Raw genomic sequence first — 18,445 nt, forward strand, 5'->3', positions numbered from 1 at the left:
CAATCAGGGAGGTAAGCCGCCAATGTTCAAATTACGTCAACATATTTTAAATTTAATCAATTCTAAACCAAATTGTTTAAAACTATACTTTGTTATGTTGTCGTCATTCTGTTTAAACCACGTAAAAAACGTATCGTCTCTTTAATAATTTTCTTAGATTTTATTCTGGTGTGTTCGCTACCACCGCGAAGCTAGCTCCATCTAGCGTCGAGGAGATGTACCAATATTATTATCTTTTAAATACTTTGTTTTTATTTTAATGTAACATTTAATCTAAGTACAATATCGCGTTGGAGTCGAATCTAAATATAGGTCAATAAAATTTGCATGTACGTTCTAAATATATTACTTAATAATTATAGGATTTAAGGTCATATCCACAACTTATAACTTTTAGTAATCGTCTTTTTACCTTATGAATAATTTTTGTATTTATTAAGTCAAAGGAAAAATGGATATTCCCGGCGTTTTCGCCTCATAGTTTCCGTTTCCGTGGGATTTCCGGAATGAAAACTTTCCTTAAATTATTTTCTTGGGTCTAAAACTATCTCTGTACCAAATATAGAAAAATAGTTTATACTATAGAGACAATTACTAAGAATTACTATCGCATTTGTAATAATAGTTGGGATAGTAATGTGTTGAGTAACTTTCAAGAACAGCTGGTAAATATTTAATTAATCTGTTTAATAATTGTCAATAGATAAATCTCTATAAATGCAAGTATGGGCTTCGGCTTATATTTATTTATCCTTATATTAAAGTTACAACTCCATGTTTAAACAGGCATCAACAAAAACACATTAAATACTTGTATTCTATCCTCTTACGTTTTAAGCCAAGGGTAATAAATAATGCAGACTTCAATAATTTCGATTTTAATTTTTTTTCTAATTCAATATACATTTTTTATGCTTTCATTCATAAGAAATACACCAAAATTAGCTTATTCAAAATAATGATATCGTTGCAATTTTATAGTTTAATGACTTTAGCATTGTGATTTATCTAAATTTGTAAAAATTTGAAATGAAAATAAGGTGAATTTTTATGAATCGCAAATTAAATATGTATATAATGACGTTGACTGGATGAAGTCATTGATAAGTTTGCGTTTTTTGTTTTTTTATCTGTGAAAATGACACACAATTATCTATTATAAGTTGTTGTACAGTTGTTGTTGGAATGTTGTTGTACCTTCATTCGAACAGCTAGTGATTGTCTGGTAGGTAACTAAATATCTACTTTACACAATTTCTTTCATACAATTTATTCCTGTACGCTATGAGTTCTGAGTACTAATCATAAAGTTACCGACGTGGAAAATTGCACCGAGGCATATTAAGCTATTAATTATTTAAAGATACAAGTAGGCCACGGTTTACTGCATTATGAATAATGGTGCAGTACCTATTTTCAACTTTCTTTAAGTGGAATGAAAACAATGCTATGGACGTACACATAATATTATGACAAATAAACAAAAAAATATCCTTAGAATTCTCGAATGAGGGGATCAAAATGATAAAAAATGTGAGCAGATATATTATTAAATATTAATTTACTCAATAAAGAGACTGCGCCAATGTCCAGTCAAAGTAGGAGGGCCAGCACGCACTAGGTAGTAGGTATTGTTATCAATATTCAAATATTCGCGCTTACACTAACGTCAATGACAATAGCTTACGTAAATGTCAATATAATTTGACAGTCAAAAACAAAAATAAACGTGACATAACATGTAATCTACAGATATAAAAATCCATGCCTTTGTTGTTTGATAATATTGATTAATAGACTAACCTAAATCAATTCATCTTTAATAGCTTACGTACCTAACGTTTATGTGATATTAATAAACATTTAATTCATACTGTAAGCATAATTACCTACGTACCTATTAGTTTTATTATAATGAATAATTTAAACTGGCAATTTTCAACTTCACTGTTCGTGTTCACAAAATGGCAACACAAATTGGGACTGCCGAGTGCCGATCGAGATATCTTTTCTTTCTCAATTTTAACATGCATAAAAATCAATACTTCCAATAGACCAATACAATACATTTATGTAAATTTATTTTGTACAATTGTTATTTGAATATTCATATGAATATTATGGATAAACATCAAACGGGATATTATATTGTAACGCTTCATATCTCGGGAAATCAACGAGTGAAGTCCGGTTATAGTAATTTAACCCATTAATTTGTATTTAAGACACAATGAGAAACGAGAGTAATGTCTTACTTTGTGCAGTGTTTTACATGTTAGTTTCATAAATAAGACACTTGGCGAACACCATGAGGTTTCACAGACGATGCGGTGACAGGGTTACACTCTTGCATGATAATACAACTGCAGTGAGAAATTTCGTAGAATTCAATCATGGTCTAATTTTAAGTGCGGAGCCTATATGTGATGATGTTATATTCGAAGTTTGCATCGATAGAAAGGTAAGCTCTTCAGCCACCATATATAACTTCTGCTAATAGCAACTGATTAATAGCTAGCTCCCTATGTTTCTATAAAATATGCACATGCAGATGCCCAGTGTTTTATAAAAGACATTGCGAAATGTATATGTACTGATATTTACTTTAAGTTCAACTTACATATTTATGTATAAAAAAAGCGAATTTTTATGTTATTATTTTGTGCACACCTACTCTGTTTTTTATTTTTACTTTTATCTTTATTTCCTTTTTTCTTAATTTGCAAATATGACGCTCTGCCTAATTAAGATTTTTTTTTAAACATAAATAAAATAATTACACAATAGCAATTTAATTTTTATTTCACTTTGAAAATTTCTTTATTAACGTATTTTAATATTATAATTAATTGTATAAGCAAATAAAATAAACCATATAAATAGAATGCAGTAGAGTTGTGAAAATCCTTATTATAAAGGTGTCATACACATAACAATGTAATGTTTATAGCAATAAAGTAATTGATATGCGTGATACTGATGATGTATGAAGGGAACCATAACATCGTAGCAGGCACAAAACATAACAACTCCTCTTCATAAAGACCCACCATACCTTGTATCTTATCAACACCTTGAAAGAGTTATCAATGTATACTAAACCAGATAAACTGGATTGACACTTTGAGGCTTGATTGAATAATGAACATTGGATGCTAATCGGAAACATACCAAACATACCTGCATACATTACATATTGATACTGGAGCGTTCATAACATATGTTGTTATAACAACAAGCTTCAGTTCAAATTAGATATTTCCAGATTGGATATTTATATTATACATAACAAAAATATCTTATTTAATACAAGCAAAACCAGCAATGCAATCTTTTTCTAAATACAAAATTGTAAAAAGTTTTTCATCCAGTAATATATTGCAAATTTTAAATATGTAATGTTACAAAAGTTAATGATACTGTTCTATTTATAATTAGTTAAATTTGTCTTATTAGGAATTTGACACAGTTAGGAAATAATGAGTGAATCGGAAGCGCTGAATAAAATTGCTTGCTCAGATGCAAATTCATAGTTATATAATAATAGATATATGCCTAGTTCTCTCCTAATTGAAACTTTATTGAACTGTGTATGAATTAAGTGTATATAACATTTTCATGATCCAATTATTTATTTATTTTTATATTATCATTTTATTAAATCAAAATAATTTAACAAACTTGTCTACTGTAAGAGACATACACTTTAAAAGTAAAAACAACTATTTTAAAGATAAGGAAAATAACCTAAAAAAAGAAAGGACTAAACTTTATATGACACACACATAATCCAAGAGATCAATAAATGAACATGTAACAATAAACCTAGATGGAAATGAAATATATAATTACAAACATAAATAACAATCACAGTATGTAATACTGATAAAAATATAAACTAAAACATATTTTATGTCATGATTTTGTGCTATGAAAGGTCTAGAAGTGTTGTACATATTGTTGTTGTGTATGGCTGTTTAGTCAGCAAATAAATTTCCAAAAACCCCCCTAGTTGTGTCTATTTACTATAAATATTATTACAAAATAATATTTTGCCTTGATGAAATAGTATCTTCTTCATACTTATTGAATGAAAGAATAAAAAATTTAAAAATAGGTATATATAGTCTATGCTTTGGTCTATAGTTGTCTTTTGTTGAACCGGATGCTGCCATATTGTATTTTCCCACCGGCCATTTGCTGAAGGGTGTTAGGTGAAACAGTTATTGATTTTTAAATATTTCGTAAAGGTACTTAATTTCTCCATTTATATTTAGGTTATGCATCTTTAAAGTATAAACATAAATGGGATTCATACTTGATTAGTGATGATAATAATAAGCATGTAAATGCTATCATATTAGAATTAGTTCCATAAATGCATTTGACCACCTTGTATGGTTGATTGATTAAATATACAATTAAAATTATTGTTATATGAAATAAATCATATGAATTATGTGTTTGATTGAATTAATTTAATTTAATAATGCCATTTCTACTAGATGGTTCTAGAATTCAGTTTAGATAATAATATTTCATTCAGGTCAATGTGTGGAATGGCAGTTTGGAGATTGGGGTCACAACCCTGGACCCTGAATACATGGAATTACCAGCGACAGCCACCAAGCTTCGAAATACAGCCTGGGTATGTACATTTACCATTTTGAAAGTGCTCACTTTATATAGTGTTGTCTAGTGAAGACTTGTCAGTTGTTAAAATTTATGTAAAATTATTCTTAATAGACAAATTATTATAATAACAAAGATAATATCAATAACTTGAACTTTGGTTGCAGATAATGTCTGGCAGTTCAATAGTTAAAGATGGTGTAACTCTTATTAATTCATATGGCCCGGAACTTGATACTCTTCATGAAGGTGACTGCTTGGGAGTCATGAGGACGAACAAGGTTAGGCAATGTTGCTTTCCTATGTGTGCCTTTTCCTTAGTAGGAAATACAGTAATTTTTAATGTGTTGTGATACAATATGCTAATAAAATCGTTGCGTTTACTTTTTTAACCCTTCATATAAATTTGTATTGGTCTAATGATATATTTCTTTACAATTTGATTCCTTTACGAATATAATATTTTGTTAAGTTTGTTTTTGACTGAATTGTTGTTATTGAGACTAATATGCAATTTGTGTTAAGAAGCGAGATCATGGAAAGTTCTAGAATTCTATTGTTTGTCACTTGGGACAGGCATTAGCAGATTATTATTAAGGAAACAATTGTGAGTGAAATGTTGACAGTATCTCTAATATGATGAAAATTAACTAAAAAATAACATTAGTAAATACCAATTGCATTTCTGCTAAGCAAATTGAATAAAACGGATCAACCATAGGTTGAATATGCTTCAATAAGATCTCAATGAAATCATTGCTGTGTTCCGGATGTAATTTTACACATTTAAAGTGCATCTAACTGACATGAATGTGGGTTGTGCAATCATAGGTTATAATATGAGTTGGATAAAACAAGATGCCCTTTGTGTTTTATCATTTGAGGAATTTAATAAGTCTTATAATATGTCTTTATTATAAAATTTGCAATATAAACCAGTCTCATGGTAAAGTCGCAGAAATTGTTTAGTATATCATTGTGAATGAATAAGTTCAATAAAATTAGCTTAAGCATATCAAATTATAATTGAAGTTATCTCTTCAAGTATTTAGGAAATATTTTGAACTTGGAAAAATATTCAATATAGATAGAACACAATTATAAAGTTTGAGGGTAGCGAATGATGCATATTCATAGCACCTGAGGGAGTGCAGTCGTCTGCAATTAAATGATAATAACGTCGGCTTTGTTCATAAGAATATGCGCGAGCTTTTTTAACGTTTTACATACAGTTATACAGGGTGTCCAAAAAGTCGTGGATCATATGAATAGGAAAAAAGGGAAGTAATTTCCAACAAAGTCTTTCTACAGTATGGCCCTAAATTAATCACCCTATAAAATATCAAATTCATACAGACTTGACTGGTAACAAATAAATTGAAATAAAATGATCAGACTCCCATATATTTGGTAGCAGATGTAGGTGTTACATTTAATTTGCAATGAGTTCCGTTTATTAATTTGTTGTACAGCCAAGTCCATTTGAGGGAGGTTTCGATTTGAGTTATCTTATTTGTTGGTTAATCTCCAAGTAACACTTAAGGTTGTGAATAATAATAATTATAAATCTTATTAATTTAACAGATTTTAGTTGCTTTGGCTCCCAGGTAGAGGAGGCAAATTTTCGAAAATCTTTGAATGTATTTGTCTTTTCAAAAATAATGGAACTTGGTTTCTTAAGTAATATTATCTATCTAAAGCATTGTTATTTAAATTCAGTGATGGTGTCATTTACATTTTTTAAAGCAGTTTTATTTATGTCGCTTTCTTTTTGAATTGTTTTTATCACGTCTGTACTTTTATATTTAGACTATATATTTTTACTATAGTAGGGTTTTTTAATCAGGGTGAATTAATGTTCTACGTGAACGGACGGTGCCTGGGCGTGGCGGCGCAGGACATGCCGTCGCGTCTGTTCGCCGTCATCGACCTGTACGGCCAGTGCGTGCAAGTGTCCATCATGCATGCGAACAGCATGCGGACCATTATGGAGAACAGCCTAGATCAGGTTGGTCTACTTGGTGTGATATGGTTACACACGTTATGCTGTACATGAGTGTGTTGACATTCTGAAAATATTGAACATTAATTAGTACATTATGTATAGTCAAAAGCAATATAATAAATTTAAATGCAATTAAGCTAGATAAGTAATAAGAAATTACAGTTTACCACAACTACACGTTGTGTCTGTTTCATGACAATCTAATTTGATTTACAATGTAATATGGTAACCATATTTTAATAAATATGTACAAAAAGCATAGCGTAAATAAATGGTAAAAAAAATGTTAATAAATGGTACAGATTGAAGAGGATCCGAACAACGATGACACACTGACTTCTAGTGAGATGGAAACATCAGTGAATCCAGAAACTTCTCAGCCGAAGCCCTGCATAGAGATCTATGTGCCTATGGACGCGGAGGGTGCTTGTGCGCTCGGTGAGATGGCCAATGATATCACTTGTAGACTAGTTAACTAGAAGTATATTTGAGATAGATTATTATAGATTGTAATCTTCATAAATAAGCGTTTTGAACACATTAAACTAATCATGACCTGACTGACATAAATAAATTTTATTTTATGTGAAATAAAAACATGTCCACATCGTTAATTTCACTCGCATTCTGGATAAATAATACAATGATTATCATGTGCTTTTAATTGACTGTGTTTCATTTTGTTTTTATTTCTATGTTATTTAGGTTATACAAAATGTCTTGTCTTGTGCCTTGTTTCATGAAACATTTTTTTTTATACTGTTCTTAAAATACATTGTATTTATTTGTTGTGTATAACAATAAATATAGTCAATTCTCATAAAGTCAATCAAAAGGCTCTGATTCCAAATGTCATTTAATCTATGAACTAGCGGATAGTTGGTAACTTGATTAAAAGTATCTATCCGTTTTACTTTCACGCTTTCCATATATCTTGTGTCCGAATCTAGAAAAGTAAACGTGTGCGAGAGTGACTATAAAAAATTGTAAAAAAATGGCTGCCTGTAAAGTCGGTTTTACGGGCGAAGATTTTACGTGACAACGTCTTTTTCTCGGTAGAATATTTATTGATATGAATATTATTAAATTGCACAATTGGAACAAGGAATTGAATTGGAAATGAAAATAAGAATTGCACAAATTTTAACTATAGAAAATATTAATTGTTTACTAAAAAGACAGAGACAGAGACACAAGCACGCGCCGATTCAATGCACCTAATTCTCTAGTGCTGCGCGCGCGGCGGACCGATCATAGTTCGGTGACTCATCGTAACGTTACCGGGCGTTACACTTTTTCATAAGTGCCTCCGAGCCGCAACCTAATTTAAGACGTTGTCACGTCAAAAAACGTAAACAAATTGAATATAAAATGTTTTCAACAGTTGCACAAGACCGGCTCCGATTTCATCCAAGATGCGGAATATTAGTGAAATTATCATCGAACAATAAGTAAGTATTATTCCATTTCTTACAACATTTAAATGTTGACTATTAAAATCCGACGTCGTATTTTTAAATATTCATAATTAAACATCTTATTTAATAGTTATATGTTTTACTCGTTTTAATCCGTGGCACGCGTTGATAGTTTAATAGATTGTATATATTTAAAAAAACCCTTATCAAATTCCGTTGCGTAGTTTTAAAGATTTAAACATCCATAGGGACATGGGGTCAGACAGAGAAAGCGACTTTATTTTATACTATATGTGTGTATAGTGAAACGATTATAATTTTCTACTTTCAAATCGATGTCTTCATACAATCTTGCAATATCCAAAAATATAGCAGCAAACAATATACAATACGTCATACAGTTCCAACCCTGTATACACTGAGCTATCGATTTGGCCGTCAGGTCGGCGGAACGGGCCCGGCCGTTGGACGACTATAACAATGGGGTGGTGATGACTCACAGGCCGCTCTATGATAATGAACTCTTCGAGATACGAATAGACCGACTCGTGGACAAGTGGAGCGGCAGTATAGAGGTGAGTATCGCCTGGTGTTACAGGTGTCCCGATGCTATTGTTGTAATTAAGACGTTTACTAACTGAATTAATTTTCGGGTGCATTTGTTCAGAATTGATTCTAAAGCTAATTTTGAAGCTTGTTTGTTTGTTTATGTAACCACCCCTTCGGTACAGTGGTTAACGCGTGAGCGTTGAACCGACGGGTTAACGAGGTTTGATTCCTCGGTCTGCAGGACTCAAAAGGTCATGACCACCTACATGATCATCTACTTGTCCGTTAAGAAAATCGATCAGTACAAGAGATGAATATCTTCTGACATACCTAGACTAGGGAATATGTGACTTTTTTTTATAAATAGTATGATCATTCTTAAAAAACCATATAAAAATACATAGTGTTATATTATGTATAACATATTTTAGTAAAACTTCATGTATTTACAAGATTACTCCGAAATAAAACTTCATAACACAGCAAGGCCCTCGTGTAAAATACTACGAGCTGTATCCATTTCTGACACAGAAATGTATTTGTAACCACTAGGTGGGGGTAACAACCCACAACCCGGCGACCATCCGCTTCCCCTCCACCATGACCAACATGGACACCGGCACCATCATGATGTCCGGCTGCAAGGTGCTGCTGAACGGCCACGGCACTTGTATGGAGTATGGGAACTTCAATCTGGACGAATTGAGGGTAGGTGCACTTGTTTTATACAGAGTGTGCTTTTTAGCGATAATGTTTTTTTGCGGTGGAAAATTTGAGTAGAGCAAATGTGTATTTTGTTTTCGTTACTAGCTTATTTAATTTAATTGTAAAATCGTTATAAACCGGTTTTAATAATGGGTTCAGTAGTGTTAAAGGGGAAGAGTTAATATTTTGTTGATAATTTGTGTTGTAATAATAATCTTTTATTGAACAATTCGTATCAATATTACTTGGAAAATATTTCTGAAAATCTTGGAATTCTAGAATTTTAAAATTATAATATTACTAGCTGCACGCCCCGGCTCCGCCCGGGTTGTCATTTATCATAATTAAAATTATTTAAACTATCCTATCTCTCAAGTTGGATCGAACTGCACATGATGTGCGAATCTTATTATAATCGGTTGAGTGGTTTAGGACTCCATTGAGGACAAACATTGTGACACGAGATTTATATATATTAAGATATATCTATCACTACATTAAAAATTGTTGGCACAGGAAGGGGACACGGTGGGCATGATGCGCAAATCTTCGGGGAAGCTACACTATTTCATAAACGGCATCGATCAGGGTGTAGCCACTGACAAGGTGGACCCGCAGGTGTGGGGCGTCGTCGACCTCTACGGGATGACTGTTAAGGTAACATACGAGGAATTTATTGTAGTTTGTGTAACTTATACCAATATGTTTTTATTTGTGTCCTATGCGCCTTAATTAGTTCAATGTTTCTTGATATAATGACATGTATTTATCCATTTTTAAATTTTCCATGGCCAGTAAAAAAGATAGTAATAATAATTTTATAAAATATAATCGCTTCCTCTAGTAATGATTAATTACCAGTTAATACCAACTGTTTTTACACATTACTTATTTTTTAACCGATTTAAAAAAGGAGGTTATCAATTCGAGTGTTTTTTTTATTACCTATTACTTTTTACAGAAAGTAGAGTATATTTATGATTATTTTCTTATTTGAAGCCTGATACCTCCCGTGTTGTCACATTTAAATTTAGTTTAGATCTGACAATTCAAATGCGTTTTGATTTTTTATTAAAAGTATTTATTAAAAAATATATATGAATATTAAACTGGCGAGTCATCCACAACATGCGAAAATAATATGCGAATATACCACGTCTTTTAACTCTTTAATTTCCTAACAACATAACTTCAACAACACTATAATTCTTTCCCCAATCTACTTTCGATCGCATAACGACTCGACGACCTTCCAGAAAGTGAGTCACCCGCTCGTTTGTTTGTCGTTGACACAATAAAAGATGTCAAATTATGGATAACATCACTACATAGTATGTCATTACATGTATGCATGCATGTATGCTTAGATCTATAAAATTACACAACGGATTTTAATGGGCATTTTTATTAGTAGATTATAGATTCAAGAGGTTTGTATGTTTAACAACATGCATTAAACTACTTCGAATTTAACGCGTGCGAAGCCAAGGGCAAAAGCTAGTGCGTTATAAAATTTTCTCCGTACACACTGTTTAAATTAGACGTTAAATTGTCCCACAGGTGTCAATAGTGGATCCCTGTGAAGAGCCCGACACCAACGTGATAGACATGCCAAGTGTGTCCAACCTCCCCGAGCTGCCTGCACCTGCTAGCACTAGTGAGTACTTTAGCGGATTATATCGCCCAATGTGCACTCTCACTCATCATTATCATCATCATCAGTCCTTATATGTTCCCACTGCTGGGACACAGGCCTCCTATGAGGGTTCAGGCCATAATCCACCACGCTGGCCAAGTATGGGTTGGCAGATGTCACATGTCGTCGAACTTTTCGCGCGCTCGTCAGTTCTCGAACCCCGACTTATCGATTTTGATGTCCCAGGTTCTCACCACTGAGCCACCACTGCGCACTCTCACTAACAAGTAACAAATCGAAAAAGTGTCTTATATAGCTGCACTAATTATATAAAATTGAAACGAATGTTTGCTTGAGGGCAGCGCTTGACCACAATCTCGACTGATTCAAAGTATTTATGAGCCATTTGATATTTGTATCAAGCGTTGATAACAATTATGAGACTTGTTCGAGATATCCTAAGATCCAAGTAGAAGCGGAAATGTTAAATTTGTATGTTTGTCCGCAGGCAGGTTCAGGCCACAGATAGACGAAGACAGTCTTTTATTTCATTCGCTGCGTGATTCGTATGTTATTATTATTAACGATGGTAAGACTGCTCATCGGCCTAAGTAAGTATCTTTTTATTTTTAATTAAAAAAAGACACCACAAATTGTAGGGTCAATTCCTGTTATTTGTTATTCAAAAAGTATTATTTTACAAATATCATGTGTATTGTCATCATAGTTTTTAAGGTTTACGAAACAACAAATAGATTATTTTGACATTAATTTTTGGGCAGCTTCGATTTTATAAATAACATACATTTTAATGTAATAACAAGTATTGACCCTATTGTATATTTATTTTTTTTATATTAAAAAAAATATTGAAACATTAAACCTGTATGTTTTCTATAAGTGTAAAAGTGTAAAACCATATAAGATAACAAGAGAAGTGAGTTATTTCTTTGCTTTATGCGTCACGATTGTGTGTTTGTTTCATTAATTCCCCAACAAGAACGATTCTCGTTGCCGAGTATGATGTACCCAGATTACAAATAACAGCGTAAACTAAACATCGCGCGGTTTATCACAGATGACCTAGATTACTAATGAATTCACAACTCTAAGCTACTTAGTGTCGACACGCGAACGGATGTAATTCAATTAGGCAGGTTTTAGATAAACGCATTAAATGTGTATCGTGTACAATAGGAGACGGAAATAGTTATAATAGCGCTATTGTGGCTGCGATCATACACATTTTATCTTATGATTTAAGGTTCAGATGACTCTTAATATTTTATTTGGCCTTGCCTAACTAACTAGGTCACTGCATCGATTAAAGTCTAAACAAATTCTTTCAAAGTACCGATACAATAATTTTAATTCAACAAGAAATAAGCTCGAATAAATATTCGGTTTTAAAGATACTTCTAGGAACTTTCGGGAACGATAAATTGTATTACAAATATGATTAGAATGTTATGTAGCGTAAAGTTATGGTCTTAGTCTAGTTTATACTTAAAATTTATCACAGTTTGATATAATTAAATTCATAAAATGTTGAGGGTGGCATATTCATACGGCCAAAGGGGTTGTAGTGTGGTAAGACCGTTGCCGGTTACCTTTTACAATGTCCATACCACCCACAGGTACTATATTTTTGTACATAATAAAAAGCACTTCACGAAAGGTTTCGGTTGCTTTTCAATTGTTTTTATACTAATTGAGATAATAGGGAAAGCCGCGCCAGACACATCGCGACATTCGTTATTAAAGGTACTCGAAGTACTCGGTTTATTGATACATCTACTATCCCTTCAAAATATAGTTATACTCACAAGGTTGCATTTTTGTTTTCTTATATTGTTTTTAACGGACACCACGTGACATGACAACGTGGCTACAAGAGCCCTCCTAATTAATGAACTTGAAGACATTATCGTTATCCACGAGTATATTGATGGCAGTTTAAGAAGTTGTTAAGACCCACTTATGACATGGGAAGTAGAAAACTAAATTGATAGGCCTGATATTCGAATAAGACTTGAAAGCAAATGAAAATGCGAAAATATCAAATGTAAGAAGATGGATTTTGATATTGATTTATCACGCCGCATGGTGTTCTTTATTTTCTTATTTAAATTATGAATCCTATCTCCGTCCTGAATATTCTAAAGCAAACGTCTATCGTGTATTCGATTGCAATGTATCAGTGTATCAGTTAACACCTAACCTTGATTTTCAATGCAGAGTGCAGATCTATTTAGCGCGATTAGCTTGTCAATCTTCATAGCGAGGGGATGCATTTCCGCTCTTTATCTATTTGCACATCGACACGTGTAAATTGAACGTATGTAATCAATGTATTGTGCGTGGGAAATGGGGGTGCACGTTGTTACGAGAACGCGATCATGCTAACTGCTACTGAAGGTTTGCTCGGAAGAGCGGTGTTAAGCGCGTTATTGCATCTAAATTATGTTTTGTTATTGACTAGATGACCCGCGCGACTTTGCACACGTGAATTCTGTCCAAAACTTAGTCGTTATCGCTCGTTGCTAGTTAAACATTTAGAACGGCTGTGGGCGGGTAAGCGCGGGCTCCCGGTGCTCCCGGTGCTCCCGGTGCTCCCGCTCTAATCAAGATGATACGAAATGACTTTGTTGCGTATTATTTAGATTTCCCATATCTTTTAAGGCTTATGTTTATTGTCCATCATGTGCAGGCATAAAATAATTATTATGCAGCTAACGCATTAGAAAAGATCAGAATTATTGTGGTATTTGTGTAAATTTCAAAGCTTTTCGGATATTACCTTATTTTAAGTATGTTTGGTAGGTTGTTCTTGAGAGAATGTCGACGCAAATTTTCTGTAGACCCGTTCCACCATACATTGTTAAGTTATATGTAGCTATTTAGTTTTATCAATATGTACTAAAGCTCAATAAATATACTGAAACCTTCCTTGAGAATCAGCCAGTCCTTTGGTGAAAACAGCATGAAAACCGGTGCAACGGCTTTTAGTTAATTGCGTACAGACAGACAGACAGACGCAGTGAAAGACTGGTTAAGATGTCAATGACGTATGCATAATATCGCGTATTGCGAGTGTTCTAATTAGATAAACACTTCAAGAATACCTTTAAGATTTGTTGCTTAGAGCCTTTAGAAAACATATAGGTTAATAAAAAGAACTTATGAAAAGATACGATTGTATCTTCTATGTCTCTATTCTAAAAAGAGATTTCTTTTTTGATGGATTGGAATGATTTTGAAAATATCGCCAACGGAATATGGCATTTTAATAAACATTTTGACGAGACCAATTCCTAAAAGTTTCCAAGCTTCAGCAGGGTTTTAAATCTATCTGAACATTTCAGCGCTTTCGAATTCTTCAACAACGGAATAGTGATGACGAATCGAACGTTGAGGACCAATGAGCTGTTCCAAGTGAGACTCGACCTGGTCATACCCAAGTGGGCCGGCAGTATCGAGATAGGGGTCACGCAGTATTCCGCGAATGATATAAAGATACCGTTTAAAATGAGTCACGCTAAGTGAGTGCACTACACCTGTACCTATGTCGGATGTCACCAAGCCACGCTGACCGTCGGTTCTGATGGCCGAAACGTATGAACCTCTATGCACCGCACTTGCAGATACACATGCGTTATTCTGAAACGCTTCATAAAGGTTCTCTCTTTTTGGTTGTCAGCACCGAAGATCAGAATGCCGCCAGCGTTAGTTTAATTCCCAGCTTTAACCTAAACCCAAAATAAAAGTCTGCCTTTTTAAAGTCGGATCTGGTGGACTGCCTGATTGGTACACGATCACCACCCACCCATGAACATTTGCAGAGGGCATGTGCAAATCCTTTGTCTGGTTTTAGAAGCAGGGGATAGGAATATATAGATTGAAGAGATAAAATAATGGTCCGGGAAAGGTGAAGGAAAAGAATGCGAACCTATGGCTCCCCCGAATCCAGTTGCTTAGTCATATATACAATCTGAGCAAAACAGTCTTGTTTCTTGGCCTAAAAATCTTATTTAAGCTACTGAAATTACTCATAATTTTATTTTAACATCGTCAGTCGATAAATTTTTTGACTACGGTGAAAGTAGAAGTTAGTTCTAGTACTTATTAAAAACTGACTTATTTATACATAAATTCTGGCATAATTCTGACTGACTGACTGAACTTTACCAATATTTGATATATATTTTAAAAACTTCATTTATGTATACCATATTTCTCAATATATTATAATTAAAACAGATCAGGCACTTGGGTCATGGCCGGCGAAGACATAATACGAGATGGAAGCATCATCATACCGAAATATGTGAGGAACCTCAACAGATTATCGGTGAGGATTATTTATCGCTAATATTAGTGTAAATTTTGCGCCATGATCTAATTACCACGCTTTTTGTATAACATCGAGTTTATCTATTAATTAAATAGAAATTAATTTGTATCGTAGGAAGGCGATACAGTGGGGGTAATGCGCAAAGATATGGGCATACTCCACTTTTTTGTCAATGGAATCGATCAGGGTCCAGCGGCTTTCAACATTCCGGAACATGTTTTTGGTGTTGTCGGTATGTTAATTTTAATAATATAATAAATTTTCTTTTCATTCTTCAATTTCGATAGCCGCGTTGATATAAAATCGGCGATTTTAAATTTCAAATTTCATTGCTAAATTTCTAAGTTTTAAATTCTCGTTGTTCCGATGTTCACTTTAGTATTGTGTTTTTATATATTCATCAAAAAACTTGGAGCATAATCATCTTTTCAGCCATTATTCAGTTGTCGATACATTTATAAAATGATTAGAGAGACCCTCTGTTTGTATCATGTTATTATGCATTAGCGACAGGTGCACTTAATGACACAGCATGGTTATAATGAATAGCTCATAATTGACCTAAATATACGGGCTCGTACCGTTCGCCTAGGCTTATTTCTTATGTACCAGTAAACCATGTCAAGTGAACAGGAAATTATTCGTTACGTCGGCGTCTTCAAATGGCATACCTGCCCACATTTTGTGTCGACGCTTATAATTTCCACGCCATTACTATATTCCTTATGCAAATTGGTCCAATGAAATGTCATTCGTGTTAGCATTTGATATATCAATAGTTGCTGTTTGTTTGTTATATGAATTAGGCCAACGGATCGATGTGGAAAGCTTAGCAATTATGCTTCCACTTTGTGGTCTTATTTATGACGACTTATCGATATGTCTTGTGTAATGATATTTGTGTTTAACTACCTTAGGCGATTATTTTTCCATTCCTCTGTAGACCATGACTGCGATGTCAATACGTTTATCAGGAAATTATCTTTAAGAATGCAACGCTATTTAGATTAACCGTAATAGTATATATGCACGATGTTTTTAACAGGTTATTTTTTGTTTTGTTTCAACGAATCTAGCAAGTATGTACTTAGTACGATACAACTTACATAAGCTTTTTTATGAGATTTTATGGGACTCGAATATAGTGATTTTTTTGTAAAATTAAATATGTAAAAGTTACATTGAGTTAATTGTGACAGTTTATGGCGTGCCTTGTACGCAAAGTTCAATGAAATAAAAAAAAGTTTTCTACAGTAAGTACACATTTCCAGATCTACACGGTCGCGTGGCGCAAGCTACGATCGTGGATACGTACATGCCGCAAACGACGTTCTCACCGGAGTCTCCTAATTCCATCGAATCAGCTACAACCGTATACCCGTTAGTGATTTCGTTTAAATATTTAATTGTTTGTGATATTTTTAGTTTATATATATTTATTTGTTATATATAATTACCCATACAATTCTTATACTTAAAAATATTGAGATGATTTATTTTGCGATAGTAATTGTACAGCGTATATAATCTAATTTTTGGACATGTACTAAGGGGCTATTTGGATGAGAGTATAACTTCATAATATTATTCTATCTTTTTAGTCGATGATTTAAAGAGCGTTCTGGGCAATCTAAAAATAAATAATTCATCAATAAATTTTATCTCCTAAGCGTTCATGCATAGTCTGTAATGTCAATAAATATATGTGTAATTTATTTCAACATAATCGATATTTAAAAATAAAGACGTACATTTAAACATAATCATACGTCTTTTACAAACTTTATTTTTATGAAAATCTAATAATGTTTCCTCCTGTTGTAAACTAAACTCTAAAGCTAAAGAATATATGGATGAACATTTGTTACTCTTTCACGCAAAAACCCCTGAACGGATTTTACTGATTACTCGGCAATGATGTAGCTGATGTAGATGTGCCAGAGTAACACATACGCTATAGAAATACTTGCAACACATCCCGTACTGACATACACGCGAACAGGGAGATGTGCTTCCACCGGGTGCACGGGCACAACGCGCGGCTGAGCCGCACGCGGCTCACGGCGTCGCGCACGGCGGTCTACTCGGAGTTCAACGACGCGGTGCTGTTCAGCTCCCGGCCGCTGCGGGAGTGCGACATGTTCGAGCTGAGGATCGACTCCATGGTCGACTGCTGGATCGGCAGCTTGGAGATCGGTACGGCTACTCCTACGCTGTTCCTAGTTTTATGTCATCGTCGGCGATGGAGCTGGTGGGTCGCCTGATGGTAAGCGCTACCAGCGATTATGAATTTACAGTGGCCTTATGTGGATTGCACACCTTACGCCTCTGCAAATGGATTGTCGATTATAAATTGGAAAAGGATCGAGAGAGGATTGACGAGAGGAAGGAAGGAACGGATTGGGAAGGGTAAAAAAGGATATGCGCCTCGGGTCTCCCCTCTCACCGAACAAAACACATGCTATTCTTTCACACCGGTCTTCTGAGGAGGTGTGGAACTTCCCCTGTGCGAGCCGGTCAATTTCGGAGCGTGTCGACACCCACATCAAAAATAATTGTTTGCCTTGCTTTCACATCGCCACAGAGCGAGGCTGTTAACCGCTATGAAACGTATAATTCCCATGGGAACATCTACGAAATAATTGTCATCATATAAGTCATCAATCCGATCTGCTAGGTCGTTTAGTAGGGTACAAGGTAAATATGGGTATAATTTATAACATAACCCCCTTTCAGGTGTAACAGCAATCCGGCCGGACGACCTCGAGGACTGCGGGCTGGCCGGCACCGCCACGGACCTAAACTACGACACGTACATACTCAGCGGCTCCGCCATGATGAAGGACGGCGAGTGCGTGCGCAGCGGGTACGCGCTGGACCTGGACACGCTCACCGTGGGCAGTCGAGTCGGTGAGTCGGTTTTATATATGTATCAAAATAGGGACAATGTATTAGGTGAGTTGCCTGCTTGTACCTGATATTGCCTGCTTGGACTCCCACCGCCCATAAGCTTTTATAGGAGGTGCCTGTAGGTCTTTTGCAATCTTGTTGCTTTTAATCAGTACGGTATAAGTACAGGATTTAAAGTGAATGAAGGAATGACCTCTTTAAATTATCTTAGATAAGAAAAAGTCTTAGATATTTAA

The 18,445-nt window shown here is 34.2% G+C and overlaps 1 protein-coding gene across 2 annotated transcripts in view; it reads left to right on the forward strand.

Annotated features, from left to right (window-relative positions):
* Positions 1–1,985: 1,985 nt before the first annotated feature.
* Positions 1,986–18,445, forward strand: part of LOC119835441 (neuralized-like protein 4) — a 30,970-nt gene continuing 14,510 nt past the window's right edge. Inside the window, exons 1-17 of one of the 2 annotated variants that reach the window (XM_038360258.1) lie at positions 1,986–2,461; positions 4,547–4,648; positions 4,800–4,913; positions 6,479–6,640; positions 6,940–7,075; positions 8,022–8,088; positions 8,498–8,630; positions 9,157–9,312; positions 9,826–9,966; positions 10,870–10,966; positions 11,454–11,556; positions 14,311–14,487; positions 15,206–15,296; positions 15,414–15,531; positions 16,571–16,679; positions 17,302–17,495; positions 18,036–18,209. In XM_038360258.1, coding sequence (XP_038216186.1) covers positions 2,309–2,461; positions 4,547–4,648; positions 4,800–4,913; positions 6,479–6,640; positions 6,940–7,075; positions 8,022–8,088; positions 8,498–8,630; positions 9,157–9,312; positions 9,826–9,966; positions 10,870–10,966; positions 11,454–11,556; positions 14,311–14,487; positions 15,206–15,296; positions 15,414–15,531; positions 16,571–16,679; positions 17,302–17,495; positions 18,036–18,209 — 2,227 coding nt within the window. In that variant the 5' untranslated portion in view covers positions 1,986–2,308. Of the gene's footprint in view, positions 2,462–4,179; positions 4,251–4,546; positions 4,649–4,799; positions 4,914–6,478; positions 6,641–6,939; positions 7,076–8,021; positions 8,089–8,497; positions 8,631–9,156; positions 9,313–9,825; positions 9,967–10,869; positions 10,967–11,453; positions 11,557–14,310; positions 14,488–15,205; positions 15,297–15,413; positions 15,532–16,570; positions 16,680–17,301; positions 17,496–18,035; positions 18,210–18,445 lie in introns of those variants that run through there. The other variant, XM_038360259.1, reaches the window with a different exon arrangement.

Source organism: Zerene cesonia, chromosome Z, assembly GCF_012273895.1.
Source record: "Zerene cesonia ecotype Mississippi chromosome Z, Zerene_cesonia_1.1, whole genome shotgun sequence".
Classification (NCBI taxonomy): Eukaryota; Metazoa; Arthropoda; class Insecta; order Lepidoptera; family Pieridae; genus Zerene; species Zerene cesonia.